At 39.5% G+C, this 14,507-nt stretch overlaps 1 protein-coding gene across 2 annotated transcripts in view; it reads left to right on the forward strand.

The window, feature by feature from the left end:
* Positions 1-946: 946 nt before the first annotated feature.
* Positions 947-14,507, forward strand: part of si:dkey-1d7.3 (transmembrane protein 132C) — a 31,762-nt gene continuing 18,201 nt past the window's right edge. Inside the window, exons 1-4 of one of the 2 annotated variants that reach the window (XM_038734256.1) lie at positions 1,237-1,298; positions 4,455-4,685; positions 4,793-5,714; positions 10,730-10,876. In XM_038734256.1, the coding sequence (XP_038590184.1) occupies positions 4,828-5,714; positions 10,730-10,876 (1,034 nt within the window). In that variant the 5' untranslated portion in view covers positions 1,237-1,298; positions 4,455-4,685; positions 4,793-4,827. Of the gene's footprint in view, positions 1,299-4,454; positions 4,686-4,792; positions 5,715-10,729; positions 10,877-14,507 lie in introns of both variants that reach the window. The other variant, XM_038734255.1, reaches the window with a different exon arrangement.

Here is a 14,507-nt window from a genome sequence, read left to right on the forward strand (position 1 = left end):
AGGCTTGCTGCAGCACAGAAAAACTAAATTTCTACTTTATTTGACTCTGAGCACACTGACCTCAAATATGCAAATACTATGTGGCCAAGTGAGGTAGTCTCAAACTATCCGTAAACAACTTTACATTATATAATAATAATAATAATACATTTTATTTCTATAGTGCTTTTCAGGACACTCAAAGACACTTTACAGAAGAAGTTATGTACATTTAAAACACATAAAAAACATATATAGCATAGATAAAAACATGTGGTGCAGAAATTCAGACATTAGTTTAGCAGGACTGATGCCAGACTAGAGTGGAGTTTGCACAAGTGTCTGCTGATCCTTTGTACCATGTTGCCAAATGTATAGTGTGCTAGACACCACAAGGCTTTATAGCCTGCATCCATCTGCTCCATCCTACACAGTATGATCCCATGTGATGCTGTGGACTGAGAATATGCAGCTGACAGCTGGCAAGACCTGCAATAAACTTTTTTTCCCCTTAAAAACTGGCTTAAGTATAGTCATGATTAATACAAAGGCCTTCTGAATGTATTATGAGCATCTGTGAATTTCTTAGAACTTTAGTACATAACTTTAAATATAGTAACCTATCAAACTTGTAAATATTTAAAGCACATAGATAAAAGAAGAAATAATGCTTTTTATTTTTATTTTTCTGTAAGCTAATAAGCTAACTAATAATAATCACGATGTGTTCCTCATGTAAATTCACCCTTTAGCCCAGAATAATTTTCGTAATTTGTTAAATCAAAATAAAACTGACTCGTGGACAAACAACTGATTCCCTTGACCTCATGTGCATTTAATTTTCTCGCAGCTCTTCCCCCACTGGCGATTACCCACGTGGGTCTCGTTAATCTGACGGACTGCACATGTTTAAGGATTTCTATCCGTGCCTGTTGCTGTCCCGCGGTGCCAGCTACCGGAGAACACCCCTCTCATCATTTAGAGAAACCAAAGGAGGAGACCGTATTTTACCACGATTCCAGATGCAACAAGGCGAGGCTTTATGTGGATTAGGAAGTAAACCAGTATATTTTTATTTTACAGTTGATCCTCTAAAGTCATAGGAGATAAAACTTCACCGGGAATCAGACAATGTAAGGATTTTCTTCCACCGCTTTTTTAACCGACTGCAGACAGGCACCAAAGCTGACCTCGGTGCGCACCAGAGGGGGGAGCAGAGCTGACGGCCAGAACCTGTAACTTTGTTGAAATGATGCTCAACTTTTCCCACCGTTCATTGTTCCCAGCTGTGGTAGTGGCTGTTCTCACAGCTGTTAAAGGTGAGCTTTATGACGAGTTGCAAACCCTTTTCTGAATTTTATTTTATTTATTTAATTCTAAGTCTTAATTGCTTCATGCGTGTTGGAGCAGACCCAGGGAACATCTCCACACATGTTAAAATAACTGGGTTGGAAGTAGTTTAAAGGCTCCAGCTGTGTCTTAACAAGGGAACATTAATGGGGATGAAATGAGTATGTGCTCTTTGATATGCTTTGATGATCAAAACGCACAGGATATGCAAGATTTGCTTTATTGCCCACCCCCACCGCCTTAGTTATGATTCTGATATCTACAAGATGGGGCAGTATACTGCTGTTTGCTTTATTCTATTATTAGCACATACTGTAAGCAGGCCCAACTAAAAGAGTGGTAATGTACATTAAGAGGTCTTTGAGAAGTGAGCCTTAAAATGTAGAACAGTTTAGAAACTGTTCACATTAGGATTATAAAACCATTTTGTTGAAGGATGTGTTTAGTGGACTGGCTGTGTAAGGAGGGCTGTGTTATTCTATTTTTGAGGGATTTTATGGTTACTACACTTGCCCTGCGCCCATTTCATTGTCCCTCTATCTAAATGAAAGTGGCAGCATGCTCTCCAGTGTGCATTGGGTAGCCTCCTCTGTGGGATTAGAGGCCTGAAGCTGAGGCTGCACAGCTGTTTCTGTGGTTGTTGAAAACCTGCATGGGGAGTGTATGAAGTCACGGTGAGCTGTGTCTCTCTCTCTGTGATGCCAATGTCATGCGAAAAAACTACTCTTCGTGATTGCCTGGATTTATATCTGCACGTGAAATCTGTGTGGACATTTTCAATGTACATAAATGTGGGACTGCTGTATTGCTGCTAGTGAAGGAATCAGCTGTGCAGCTGTGTCCTCAATGCAAGTGATATAGTTCAGCCTTTGATATCTTCCTTGCTTGGCCTCCATGAATATGTATGGCAGTCTTATCTTTCAGTCCAGTCACAGATGTGTGGCCTGTTGTGTCAGCGGGCCTGTCTGAGGTTGAACATTTGTAAGAGTAGTTTTAATATATGTAAAATAATTCATTTTTCTTCTAATGTCACAAGCCAATATACTTCATGGAATCCTGCCAGGACTCACCAAATAATTGTCTGATCTATAGATAATATGTTCACTGATGTGCAGCAGTGTACTTTACTGTTGCATGATGACACTTTTATTTTTAATGTGTGTCTCCCAGACCCGTGTTTACTAGCAACACATGAGTGTGTGAGCATTACCTATAGTCGTCATCTCAGTGTGAACTATGTCCTTTCCCCGTCAGTGTATGGTTAGACATGTTGCAGACTTGTTTTGAACCAGATTTTTCCTCATTCCAGTCCAAGTTCCAGTCTTAGCATGCAGGATATACTGCCATGTGATCAGGGACAGTTAGTATGAGGATATACAGTATATTAACAAGATGGATTTACAACCTTGGCAGTATCCGCCGGTCTATTAAAAAGACTCTTGATAACAGCCAGCAAAAGTCTGTTTTTAGATGAAATTCTAAATATTCAGACATTTCTCTCGTGCTTGGAGTACAATACCAACCAATAAAAGCACAAACATTTACCAAAGAATAATTTCCCAATTTAAACTGATTTTAATTCATTCCTGTTTATTGCTAAAAGCCAATAATCATCTAAAACCGAAAATCTCAGATATGGATAATCACCAAAATCTGATTAGATGATCTTTAGCTTTGGGCCCACCTGTCAACCAAATGTAATAGAAAATGGTCTGTTCTGAGGTAGACTTCAGAGACAACAGCAGTAACACAGTCTAATTAGTGGAGATAATAAGGGTACCATAGAATGTATTATTAATTAATATTTAAACTAACTCATTTTGTTCTGATAGCCCCAGGTTGACAGATTTACAGCAGGAAATAGGGCATTGAATTGAGACAGTTGAATCACCTATGCATTATGTTTCATTTAACTTTTGGCTTGCCTTAATTCTGCTGATATCATGCAAAAACCATGTGTACCAGCCAATATCTATTTTGGTATGTGAAAATTCCCTACAGCATCAGTCTGATCTCTGGAATCAACAAGACAGTTTTCAGAATAGTACATTTTAGTATCAACTCTGACATCTGTATTTTTTCATATATTTTCCTTTGCCCTCAGAAATAAAATTAATTTACATATAGATGTATTCATGCAATATGGTTTGAAAATCAAAAAAGAATGATATATCACTTGTAAGACCTTTGGGCGTACGGGTAGGGGTGGGGGTGGGGAGGTGGAGGCGGTTCTGCTTTGCCTTACGTTTGCCTTTTAGATAAGTTATTTTTATGAGGTAGGGAAAGTCAAATTCACACATTAATTCTAGAGGCCTTCAGCACGGAGGATGGCAAATTACCAAGTGTCTTTGGCAGGAGGAAGTGGAAAAATGTCACATGCAGCATTCTGTTGGGACAAACAGTCATCTCATCGAAGTTACAAGAAGGGCTTTTTGCCATTCCCTTTGTTGCAGCGCAAAGAAGTAATTCATGGAGAGCAGAAAAATGTAATTTACAGGTATAACTGAGACATTTGGTGCACAGAATTCCATATAAGAGTTATGCTCATAGTATTGTTGTATTTTAGTACTAGAAATAATTAGGGAATTTATGTGGTTAATTCCCTGAAATAGAGCCATTTTACAGAAGTGACCATGTGGCAGACTTTCATTTGGCTGAACATTTAATCAGCAACCTGTGGATTTACCATAGGCCTAATTATTACCATCTGGTTACATGGTATGCAATAAAAATGACACTGTCTGGTCTTTTCCAAACAGTCCAACTACACTGAGTGCCATCATTTTCACAGGGGTTTGCTCAGGGTCATTTGAATAGTCTCTTTTACAGACACGTAGAGCCAGGGTTTGCAGTCACATGAAATGCCAGCGTGAGCAAAAATGTTTGGAACAGAAAGCTGTTTAAAAAATGACTTTATGCTCTTACATAGCAGTTATGATGGTCCTAAAAATGAATGATCTTAATTACAGTTGTTCAACAGTGCAGATCAGTCCGTTATCTAGCACAGTTTAACTACTAAAGGCCAAATCTTGAACTGTTCCAACCCATTTTTGTGCCTAACATCTCTCTCTCCCGTTTGTCTGTCTTCTCACATTCCTCCATTTCTTTGCTTTCCCTTTTTACAGTGCAGGAGCTACATGTGGAAATGAGACATTTTTGATGTATCCACAAGTCACTACTTTACCCTGAGTCTCACCTGCCCTTGGTTCCTTGAGATGACCAAACTGCCCTCACCAATATTTCTTGATCCCTCTAGCACCCAACTTATCACAAGTTTCGCCAGACATGATCCCTTTGTCAACCATTCATCTTCCCGCCATACCGATAAAATGTTCTCAATTAAAGTGTCTGATTCTGTAAGTGGCAACTGTGTGTATCTTAATTTCCAACCTTACACTGAAAGGTTGAGTTTAAGCAGCAGTAGAGTAGATATTGCACTAATGTCTAAATTCTCCCCTCCCAGTTGCTGAAAGTCAGGTGGTTGCTGAGGACATTTGGATGTCCTCCACCTCATCTCCAGGTTATCCCACCGTCAACTTTAAGGTGCTCAATGTGAACCACGTGTTTCTGAGGCAGAACACTCCAGAGCTATCAGGGAACTCCAGCATGAAGGCTCAGACTCAAACTTTTGTCATCACTGGTCCAGGTGCTGGGCTTCTCCAGCCATCTATCAACGCTTCATATGGCCCCCTGACTGTAGATGCCCCAATACCTCCAGACCAGCTCCTCAGTGGGCGCAAGATTCTGCCAGTCATTTTGGTCCGCCAGATTCGTTCCTCATCCCCTGTTGTCAAGATTCTCTTCCACATGCCCACAGAAAGTGGCATTACTGTTGGGCAAGAGAGGATGGGGTTGGGAGAAGATAATGGGAGCGCTGGAGCCAACGCAAAGGATGGAGCTCACTGTGTGACGGCTTATGCATTCTGGGAGACAAGGGAAGTTCGTGGGGCATGCCTGGTGTCTCCAGGTGGATTCTGTGTGGCACATCTGAAGCCAGAACCCACCTGGTTCAGCTCAGCTAGCCGATCAGACAGCTCTAGCAGGGAAGCAGGAAGAAACGAGGGAATTAAGGGGCTTCAGGGGAACCTTGTGGAGGTCTACTTCCAGAGTCGGAAGGATCAGACGGGCCGGTGTACCCCGCAGGATAGCCTGCAACGTGTAGGAGTGGGAAGAGGAAGAGACTCTGGGGGATCAGGGACACCGATGAAGCGGATAGGAAGTGTCAGTCTGCTCAGAACTCCACCAGGGAACCCGATCTATTTTCGACTGAGGCTAGGAGGCGCTGTGGTGATCCAGACTTCTTCTAAGCCTCTGAAGACCACAGACATCGCAACTTTCTATGTCTTCCTGGCAAGCACATCTACCCTGGAAAATTTCACTCTCAGGTGAGAGATTGTCACTCTTTTTTCTTTATCAGGCTGCTTTCGAAGAAATTGATTGACATTTTGGGAAATAGGGTTTTCCCCGCAGATGAGCCCTTGCAGTTTACCGGGAGGTGGGGGGTGGGAGGTAGACTATTTCCTGGCCTTGAACAGGGACTTCCTGAAGTCTTCACTGAGCCTCACGATGATGATGATGAGACCCAAACCCAAAAAATAGCGCACCACACTACTACAAAACTACTCGTTTTTACACTTTCTTTCTTGACAGACAAGATATACATGTCCATTAGTGAGCTTTAGAGGTACTAATAGGATTTGCTGCCTTTGGACAGAGCCAGGCTAACTATCCCCCCCCCCCCCTTTTTTTTTACTACTGGCTGTAGCTTCATGTTTACCAGACAGACATGAGAGTGTCCATGGATGTTGTTAGGCCTATTTTAGGGGGGCTGAAGCTACCCTAAAATGGTAAACATGTTTTAATGCCAAACTTTACTCCATATGTGCGCAGCATGGTGTGTTATTTAAATAATGACAATGAATTACCCGAACATTTTAATCCGTGTATCATTTGTTCATATATAGTTTGCCGAATTAACTGATAACAGTTAATTTTTGCTGTGTACCATTGGATGCACTGACAACTATCACTAAATTACTTCTTAATTCTACTTATAATCTTAATAACCGGAGGATTCTCAGGCAAGTTCCCATTCCTGTCCCAGTAGTTACACGTATGCAGTGAGTTACATTGTTTAGCCTACTGAAATACACACAAATGGGAAGCTTTGTTGTTACACAAATTGGACACATTAAATAGGCCATCAAAATCAATATTCCTGTTTTGGTTTTAAAAAAGAAAAACATAAACTGATGTCTGTATTTTTTTTTATTTCTTTTTTTCCGTTCTGGTTTTAAAACGAAAAAAACTACGATCAACTGCAAACAAACTGCAAGTCGAGATGTCTTTCAGGTCTAGTTATTTTACCAGGTCAAAACACAAGAGTCTTACGTCAAGTTGCATCTTCCTTCCTTCCTTCTTTCTGTTAATTTCTACATTAAATGTTTTTGGCATTTTTATATTCATTCGTGTATTATTCTATAGAGGTTATACTCACTTTAAATGAATTCTGCTGGTTGTTTTGCATGCCTACAGTAGTGGTAATGTTGATGCCACAGATGTCGGTGCTGAAACCTGGATCTGCTGTTTTAGTAGAGAATAAACTAATATTACACTGAACCAGGATAACTACATACTGTAGTATGCCAACATCAAATTTTGGCCCTATATAACCAAATAAAGCAAGAGGGTGTTTAGCGTAAATGCCATTCCCAGAAAACATTATAATTATTCAACTATGTTGCTGAGTTTGCAAAGGACAGAGTTTAAGAGGAGTAACATAAAATTTAATTGTCACTGAAACATGCGAAGCAGAAAAAGAGACTGAAACCAAGTTGAATCATCATGATGTACAGTATATCTGAGCATCGTCAGAAAGTATAAGCTCCATGCATTTAAATGGTTACTTAAGGCACTTAAATACTGATGGGGCATGTCATCAAGGCCATTCAGTATAACGCTTGGCCACCAACATGACTTGTGTTGTCTGCCAGTTTCACTGGCTTCATAAATTACTGACATGTTATATCCTGTCTACCTCAACTTTTCAGTTAGTGTGGGAGTTATGGAGAGCACTCTTCCATAAACAAGGAAATAATTGGCAAATGATTCACCGGTTTTCATATCTCAACATCCCACTAACATTTCAACAAGGTTCTCGAGGTATTTGACTTCATGCATAATGCATCTATTTAATGGAGCAGGAAAACAAATAACTAAAATCTTCCCGACTCCTTTGGGTAAAAGTGAACTTAATATAAAAGCAGCCCTGCCACACTGTAACACACAGTTCAATCTGTTTCAAAGTTTTAACTTACTGCCTTTTGATGCACATCACTGGGTGGAGTAGGATTGTTTTTATCAGAATGCTTCAGATCAGTAAACTGTAAAGCCATCGCTGTGAGGTTTGCGTTTCCAGTCTTTACTCAGCTTAATGGTTTTGTTTGAAACGCAAGACAACTTTCTCTCTTAATCCCATGATTTAGTAATATCATGCTACAAACAACATACCAACCATGCAGTAATCTGTAGTAGGATGCGGGCAAATGGAGAGGAATGTTAAGATATTAATCCATAGGGAACATACAGTAGTTAAACCTGTGGCTGTGTGTCAGTCAATACCACTATATCAGACGTTCCAGACCATCCACAAACACAAACATGCCTTCGCACACACACAAACACACAGACCCAGTGACCTGAATGTAGCTTCGCTTGCATTGCTGAAATCAGAGGATAAGAGTTGGTAGAGAGACGCTGACTCTGTAACATCTGCTGTTGTTTTGACTATTTGGAAGGATTTACAGCCTTTCTACCTGAAATTCCCCAAACTCTGACTCACTGACCGTACCACTAAAGTTCCTCCTGTCAGGTCAGTGATTTCAGTCCATGTATTTCTGACCTATTGCCACATCCAGATTGAAATTGGACAAGAGGACTGGACTGAGTCCAGCGGTTAAGTCCATGTGAAGGCTAGCTCTGAGGAGCTTGGCAAAGTGATTGATTCCTCCTGGGAGAAATCCCTGCTCTACTTCACTCTTTGGCCCAAGATTGAGTCCACTCCAGCAGGGTTAGGCCAGATAATCTGTGTCCCTGATTGAAAATGAATCAAGAAGTTAACCCTTTGGGGGAGAGATGACCAGGATTAACTATGTACGTGTGTGTGTGTGTGTTTGTGTGGTTTGCAAGGTCATCATGCCCACCTGTGCTTGGAAACGAAACATTTGTCATTAAACATTCCATCAGATCAAACATTTTGTGAGCTTGTATTTAGGTAAAAAAGTTCCAGCTTTCACATTTTTAAACAGAGAGACTGACGGACTTTGGTAAAACAGCAGTGAAGAGTTGTTCAGTTTACAGGTCAATATCCACTCTGTCCCCCATGTGTGGTCATGAACTGTGGGTAGAGGCTGAAAAAGACAAAGAGCGAGAATAGAGTTGCCGAAATGAGGTTTCTCTGCAGGGAGGCTCTTGTTTGCTTGTGGGCGAGAAAGTCAGTGATCCGGGAAGATCCTGGCATTGAGTTACTGCTCCTCTGCACTCAACAGCAGCCAGATGAAGTGGTTCGTACCCCGGGGAAGGATTGCCATTAGGCACTGTTGTCATTGGGATGCTCAGCTGGAGAAGCATCAATGAGTAAATAGATGTAAGTAGTTATATTGTTAAACAGTAGAAAAAATATATATCATATGTTACAATTGTCCTTGATTGAAACATAATCTGTTAGCTTGCTCTCCACTTATTATCCTGTTTAAAAAAAAATTAAGATTGACTGAAATTAGGAAAACAACAGATCTATCATTTTCCAAAATTAGTTTTTTGAGTTATTTTCTTGATCTGCCAGCTTATCTCTACAAATAGATCAATGTTTATATTTATTGTATTTAAAATAGTCAGTCAAATTGTAAACTGAAAACAAAACACAAATATTTTGCCTTTAACTACAAAGTTTTGATCCAGAAATTGATCGCTGGATGTCTTTATATCCAGTATTTGTTGAAATGTAAGCTTATCAAATTTTTTCAAAGACCAATTGTGTGTGTGTGTGTGGAGGGACATATGCATATACAATGCATATAAATAGAAAAATAAGCATTTCTACAACAAAGTATATTATACTAATCTACATTAACTTTGAGTCTTCACTTTTACTATCAGACCATGAATTGGCTTGGCTTGAGGGCCACTGCTAGAATGTAGAAAACGGGCACTTCTACTAAATCCTAAATATGTGTCGTAACATGCTGATGACAGGAACAGAATATGTGGTAGACATAATAAAGGTGTAGATCTGTCATTTCTGGTATTCAGCAGATGAGACAGGTGGTGGAGGTTTATGGTATTGTGAATGTGTTTACCTTAGCATTCGTTTTTATAGTTTTGCTTTTTTTGTTTTCGTTCGGACAATAAACATTCCGAGATTGTTTTGGTGGTTTCAATCCAGTGGCATTCGCAGTTTGCAAACCTAATATGACACCTCATTGAGGTTAAGGTTTTTCAAATTATTCTTGGCATGAATAGCCTGCTGATAAAACTGCAGAACCTGAGTGATGCTCTTGAGTAAGCATGGGCTGAATTCCCTCTGGAACGTTTCCAGCACCTAGTTGAATCCCTGCCATGAGGAAATTGGTCTGTTTTGGAAACACATAGCTAGGTGTCTGTCTGTGCGAGTGCAGATTAGTGAATCATTGCATTTAAAACGTGGGTCAGAAGTGTTTTGTGTCCCGTGTATCTCTTCTCAGGCTACGGCTCAAATAACTCCTCTTTGACCCTGTCCAATGATAATTGACATAACAATTTAGCAGAGGGACATCTGCTTTAAAAAAACACAACGGCTTGGTAACTGTTCGACCACCAAGACTGTCTGGTCCACTCACATTATTTATAATAAGCGTTCTATCTCTTGTAGCAGAGTGGTGAGTCTGAATCAGACATCTGATTAACTGATTCCCACTTGTCCCCAGGGCTAATGGCAATAAATACCCCTGCTAATTCTCAGTCTGCCGCCACCATGCAACACATCAGTCTGTCGATGACTCACCTCGCTAGGCACAACATGAATGACTAAACACACAAACGAACATAAACAAAACATGCGCATGTATGCACAGAAAAAGCATGCTTTTGCAAGCAAATACACACAGTCCTTAGTACCCTCCCACATGCTTTCCTGTACACAGACAACAGATCTTTTACAAATGTTGGATTGTAGATACAAAAGACACAGATGGTCATTATTTCTGTTGAGCATTAGAGCATTTTTACACTGTATTGTTCTTTTACTTTACACAACTCCCATCAAACCTTGGATAGTAAATAAGAGAGCATTTGGAAGTAAAATTCACACTTTGCACTAACTGGACTATGTATCTATATTTCTATATTTCTATATTTACTGCAGGGCAACAGCAAAAACGGGCCTGTCATTTAGTGCAGCGCGACCCAGTGACTCTGCGCTGTGGGACATCGTAGTGGAGCCTGGCAGAGGAGCAACTCCCAACACTGTCTCTGTTGTCTGTCAGAGGAAGGTTGCAATCACCGCAAAGAGGTCAGTCCAGTGTTAGCGGTTTGTGTGTTTTGTAGTTTATCTACACATAAAAATCTTATCAATTCTTGTTGTCTCTTATTGTCTTATTTCTGAGATTTCTATAATCTCTGCTGCTTCCATAAGGAAAGTTGATCAGTTATCATGAACAAAAATCCTTTCAGTGTTGCTTTGCAGAGCATTAGCAAATGGAAAGTGAATGATTTTTATTTTCCAGAGGAAACGTAATCATTTGGGGCCCTGTACTCTGTGAGCACACAGTTTTGCTTTTGTCTGTGTAAAAGAATGTGTTATGGCATCCGTTCTCACAGACTTGCATTTGTCAGTAGAGATGAGAGAGTACATGCGCTATAAGAAATGAGTTTTAAAAATGTATACCCACTCTGCTGCCCTTTTTTGTGCAGGAGTTATTCTGACAAAAACAATCCTGACTGACCATCTAACACTCATTTCCAGTGTCAGTACAGTGTCTGACAACTACAGAATATTACCATGATACTGCAGGAACAAGAACATTGCAAGTCTCCGGCTGTGTTTAGTTTTAGGTTGCACCGAAGCTGTTAATGGAACGCAGTAATGCTCAAACATTAAGGATGGCTTCCGGTTTGCAAAAGACTTTAGCTTAGCTTAGCTTAATCAGTTACTCAGTTCAGTTCAGTTTTTTTTTTCTTGAAACAATTATTTTGATCATTTATTACAATGATTACAACAACTACTTCTGCCAACACCAATCACCCCAGCACCACACAGAAAAAAACCCATATACACCTTTTTACACTAAGTTATACAGAAAATAAATGCATTTGTTAGTAAAAAGTAAAAAACATCTAGAAAGAAAGACAGACAAGAAAAACAAAATTAAATCAGGGGAAATTGGCTTAAAATTATTTTCATATAATCCAGGTATCTTGTACCCTCCCTTTTCCGCTCCACATTCATATGGCTATGATGTCATATGGCTTTGATATCTCAAATAAATTCTCCTAACCTATAGTCCCAGATATGATCTTAATTCAGATAGATGGTCAATTGGGAACTTCACTTACTTCAAAGAAAATTTACTGAATGCTTAGTCCCATTAGTTATCATCTCCATTAGGGTCACCCGTTTTACTCTCCAAATGGCTTACATGTGAGAAAAACAGTAGCAGCAAATAAATCAAATTACTGTTGACGTGCTTGCACTATCGATTTAATAGTAAATTAATATTAATTTCACAGCATTTTTCACTGCCTGATTTACCTGTTACAACTGGTGTGTATCAGGTTTGCGTAATTCTGGTGGTGGCACATATCAACAGCCACCTCTGCCCAGCAACCTCCCGCCCACACAGACCCACTTATCCGTAATCATCCATAATCACGGCTACGTTATCCAGGCTTAAGCGCTTGCACATTCAGAAGGGGAGATTAGGAAGAGAGATATTCCAAGTCGCGTCCCTTGTACTGAACTCCCACCAGGACACACACACACACACACACATACACACGCACACACTCCTACCACTGCGTTTGAACTGATGATACGTCCAGGGATTTAAAGTCCCCCCTAATAGATGGATTTCCAAGAAATAGGGGCATTAACCCCTTCTGTGTCTAGTTCTCATGCAGCCTCTTGCAGTATTTCAATATGAATCCTTTCAATCTGTTTTGAAATCTGTCCATTTCCTTTATGAAAATACAGGAAGGACAAAGACCAAGTGGACATTTTAATTTAATTTAGTGTGGAACGGGTTTATTTTGTATGCTTTCAGGTATATTTGCCCAAGACACACATGAGTTCAGGCATGTGTAAAGGTACAAAGACACAGATTAGACATTAACTTGATTTAATTCCGTACAATATTTCAACAAAATAAATTTCAAATTTTGTCTAATTGTACATTTGGCATATGAAGTTCAACACTGGATCAATAACCCTCAATGGATGCTGTTAAAGGAATACAGTAGTTGGACATTTTGGGAAATACGTTTATTTGAGAGTTAGATGAGATGATTGATATCACTCCTATGTTTGTACAGAAAATTTGAGGATGCAGCAACTTAGCTTAGCTTAGATCAAAGACTGGAAACTGCGAGCCTGGCACTGTCCAAAAGTTTAAAAAAATCCTCCTACCAGTGTTTCTTAAGCTTTACCACTTTACCACTTTTTAAACCACATTGTAAAATGTAAATGTAATAAGCAATTTGTAGTTTAACAGTGTCCCCTTTGTTTCCAGTCTTGATGCTAAGCTAAGTTAGCCAGCTGTTGGCAGTAGCTTCATACTGGGCTTGCAAATACAAGAGTGGTTTCAATCTTCTGAAATAACTTACGATAAGAAAGAAATTTCCCCAACTGATGAACTTTTTCTTTTAAGGGTATTGGTAATAACTGCAATGTTGGTTTGCTATCCTTCATCTTTGTTGGGCTTTGTTGAGAAATATTCTTTATGGTCTCCATTTTTTGCTTGTCAAGTCTTGTTATGAGGTTGTCAGTGAAATGACTCAGCAGTAGTTTCCCTTTGTGGAGCTTCAACATGACATCTCTGTGAGAGGCCTCGAGTAGTTCAGGAGAATCTCACCCTCAGAGATGTCAAACAAACTGAAATTGTTTAAATAAGCCGAAAAGAAAAGTCCTAATTGAACTCACGAGTCTACTGCCTGGAGCATCAGCTTTAGAATACTCTTCTTTCTTTAAAAAAAAAATGTGGTCAATACTTTAACTACACAGTCCACAGCTTATAGATGCACACAGCATAAATATTTTTAAATGTTCATACTGGTATGTGTTTGTCATTGTTGCTGCTGAATTTAATAATTGTGACTTTTTTTAAAATGTGGGTTTTAACCATGTGCTGTAGAGATTCATTGTTTTGCTTTATGCAAAGTTTTGCTCCACATCAAAGTGCCACAGCTCCATTCACATTCTGCTCTATTTTCCCTTTGATCAGTTCCTTCTGGCAGGTATGCAGGCACACACTCTCTCCAGCATCAAATAACATCACATGCCATTTCTTTGACAATCCTTTGACCAGAATACTTGGCTTGAGTCTCTGCCAGCTCACTTAATCTTCCTTCCACATTCTCACCTTATTCTTCCATCTGCTGATGAAAATGAGACTCTTGTGTATTGCGTTCACTTTTGGTTCAAACTCTACAGATTTTTTTTCACAAATTTCAGAGTAATTTCTTTCTTTTTCATATTCATAGGCAGTGTCTCTCCAAGGAACCCAAGAGAATACACACCTCCAATCACCGCCTTCCGCAAAGCATCTTTGTCTCTTGACACCAGACAGACAAAAAAGTTTTAATAACAATATTTAGCAGGGTAACATTAGGTTTCTGTTGGATTTCTAACTGATTGAAATTACACCTTTTTGTCTTGATTATATAACTGCTTCTTCTAGTAATTTAACAGTAGACTGAACGGACATGACTGTAATTTAACTTCATATAGTGTGCTAACAATATCTTAACACTCTCCAATATTATCATCAAAATGAACTCTACAGTTGAATTTGTCATAAAACTTGAACTATCTGTGGGCAGAGACTAAGTACTAGTTCATGTTTCATTGCTCTCCACAATTAACCCTTCGATTAAAATCCCATTTAGTTTTATTACGCATTTTTCTGTTATATATATATATACACACA

Source organism: Micropterus salmoides, unplaced genomic scaffold, assembly GCF_014851395.1.
Source record: "Micropterus salmoides isolate LMB-PRFRI ecotype aquatic unplaced genomic scaffold, ASM1485139v1 Ms_hic_scaffold_20, whole genome shotgun sequence".
Lineage (NCBI taxonomy): Eukaryota > Metazoa > Chordata > Actinopteri > Centrarchiformes > Centrarchidae > Micropterus > Micropterus salmoides.